The sequence below is a fragment of the Monopterus albus genome, unplaced genomic scaffold, assembly GCF_001952655.1.
Source record: "Monopterus albus unplaced genomic scaffold, M_albus_1.0 scaffold2073.1, whole genome shotgun sequence".
Lineage (NCBI taxonomy): Eukaryota > Metazoa > Chordata > Actinopteri > Synbranchiformes > Synbranchidae > Monopterus > Monopterus albus.
In genome coordinates this window covers 1-2465 of record NW_018129948.1, presented here as the reverse complement: position 1 = coordinate 2465, position 2465 = coordinate 1, and the positions used below count along the sequence as shown (strand labels likewise).

At 48.7% G+C, this 2465-nt stretch overlaps 1 protein-coding gene across 1 annotated transcript; it reads left to right on the top strand.

Annotated features, from left to right (window-relative positions):
- Positions 1 to 158: 158 nt before the first annotated feature.
- Positions 159 to 1863, top strand: LOC109953922 (thyroglobulin-like; the record flags this gene model as incomplete). Its single annotated transcript, XM_020589357.1, has 4 exons — positions 159 to 664; positions 843 to 1227; positions 1382 to 1420; positions 1633 to 1863. Coding segments are annotated over 4 exons (1161 nt in total), but the record flags the coding sequence as incomplete, so codon positions are not given.
- Between the last annotated feature and the right edge of the window lie 602 nt (positions 1864 to 2465).

Here is a 2465-nt window from a genome sequence, read left to right as displayed (position 1 = left end):
ATCCTGGCTCTCTTATCTAAACTCTATTGTTCCCGTCCACTTCACATCATCCTGTCAGTTCTCAGTCATCTCATCTTGTTTCTTGTCTATGCATTTTATCACGTATTTTTGTTTTGTCATCTCTTTTCTTTACTCATCCCCTCCTTCTCCCCTTTCAGGTTCAGGTTTTGCAGACTGTCTGTCTCAGCGTCGTCTGGCTCTGTCCCGGCTCTTCTCTGGGCCCGTTGATCCTCCTCTCTTTGAGGCCTCCTCTGATAGATCCCAGGCCTCCTGTCTCTCCCTCCTCCAGCCTCTCAGGGACCTCCTTCCAGTTGAGGCAGATCCAACCTTCTTCCTGACTCACCTGGTCGAAGTCCTCCAGGGTCTCTTCCCCTCAGTGGGCGGGGCTCTGCAGGCACTGGCTCGCTCCTCCCCCCGTCGCCTCCAGGAGGACCTGTTTGGAGGGAAGTTTCTGAAGAACGCTGCCTCCTTTAACCTGAGTGGGGCAGTGGGGGCTCAAGGAGCTCTGGGTCTGGACCGGCTCTCCTCTCAGAGTGTCACCATCAGCCTCCAGAGGTACCAGGACCTGGTCCAGTCTGTCAGCAGGGCTCTGGAGGACCCTGCCTTCCTCTCCGCCCTCCAGCACACACTGGTGGGGCTCAGTAGCTCGGCGTCACTGGGACAGGTCAGAAACAGCATGTCCTCCAGCACCAGAAAACAAACACGCACCTCACTGCTTTTTCATAATGTAGGATGCCTTTTCATTCACGGGTTCTGGTTGAGTTTATTGAGGCTTTTCATTTGCTCATATTTCAACTTCAGCTGTAGAGAACACTTTTGTCAGCCCCCTCTGTTGTTTCCAGGTCCTGATTCCTCTGCTGCGTTCCTGCTCCAGTGAGGACAAGGATGATGCAGCAGCCATCTTTGTTCCCAGCTGCACATCCAGTGGTGGTTTCCAGGAGGTTCAGTGTCAGAGTGGAGAGTGTTGGTGTGTCAACCCTCACGGTCAGGAGGTCTCAGGGTCGCGGGCTGTTGGCCGTCGGCCTCGCTGTCCATCCCACTGTGAGAGGGAGCGAGCGATGGCCCTGAAGGTGAAATCAAACATGGCTGCCGGTGCTGAAATCCACATCCCAGCATGTTCTGAGGATGGAGACTTCCTGCCTCTTCAATGTGTTGGATCACGCTGCTTCTGTGTGGATGCTGAGGGAAACACCATGACTGTTGGGCCAGTAGGGGGCGCAATCACCTGTAAGACATCACCAGTGATAAACAGGCTGCCACTGAGGTGTCAGTGCTGTGTGCATGAAACTGCTTAGTATTTAGGAAAATATAAGAGAATACTGTCTTTATTGTCAGAGTTCTGTTAGACTTTAGCACGGACATTTTGTCTGATGCGTTTCAGGTCCAGAGAGAACGACACTGAAGCCTCAGTCCTCTACAGGTCAGTCTGAAAGTAATGATTCAGCTTTAATGCCAAACTCACTCCTGCATAACACAGAAATGTTTTTACCTGATAAGTGCAAGACAACGCACTCTGGAAGGTTCTCTTTCCTGCTGCATGAATGCTTTTTAGTTTTGTCTACAAGAGAGAAAATGTTGTCCCCTGAATCCTGTGTAGCAGCGTGCTAACAAGGCTTTGATGCCAACTTGCAGGTCAGTGCTCTCAGGCATTAGCTGAGGTCACAGCCTTCAGACAGGAAGTGAGGAGCATCATCAGGCTCTCCAACTCCTCACACCTCCCTCTGGGGTACGGATTCCTATTGGCTGAGGGGCTGCATCTGACCCCCGAGGAGCTCCCAATCAGCCAATCAGAGGAGGAGCTGCGGATCTCTGACAGGCTGCTGAGCCGCTCCAAATCAGCTCTACGATTGGCTGCTTACTCTGGTGAGTCGCTGTCAGGAGATGAAAGTTACTGAATCCTCATGGAAGAAGTTCTGATTTAGAACAGTGATACTGCACTTAATGGCTGTTTTCATTATCAATTGATCTGCCACTTCTTGATTAATTGATTGTTTAGTTTGTACAACATCATGTCCCAAAGTGATGTCTTCAAGTAGATTTTTTTTTTATTTTTTTGTTCAAGCAACAGTCAAAAATATTCAGTTTACCTTGGTGTAGCACTGATGAAAGGATCTGATTCACATTTGAGAAGCTCAAAGCCAATTTCTTCAACATTGACTTAAATGGTTAATCAGTTGTACAAATACTTTAGATAAATAATACTTGGTATTTCTACTTGCGTTCAGGGACTGTTTGTGTAACTTTTTATTTGAAAGCAGTTTTATCATTAGACCAGCTTGTGATGAACTGACTTTCTCTGCCATTAGACACTACTAAAGTGTTCCAAAAAGACACAGGAGCATATGGACAGTGTGCGTTCTCCCCCAGCTGCGTTGAACTATAATTTCTAAACTGGGGTGGGGGGGTCAGGAGAGCTGAAGGAGGGTGTAGTACAGCTTGAAGACCTCACACAGGTGTTGAAAAAA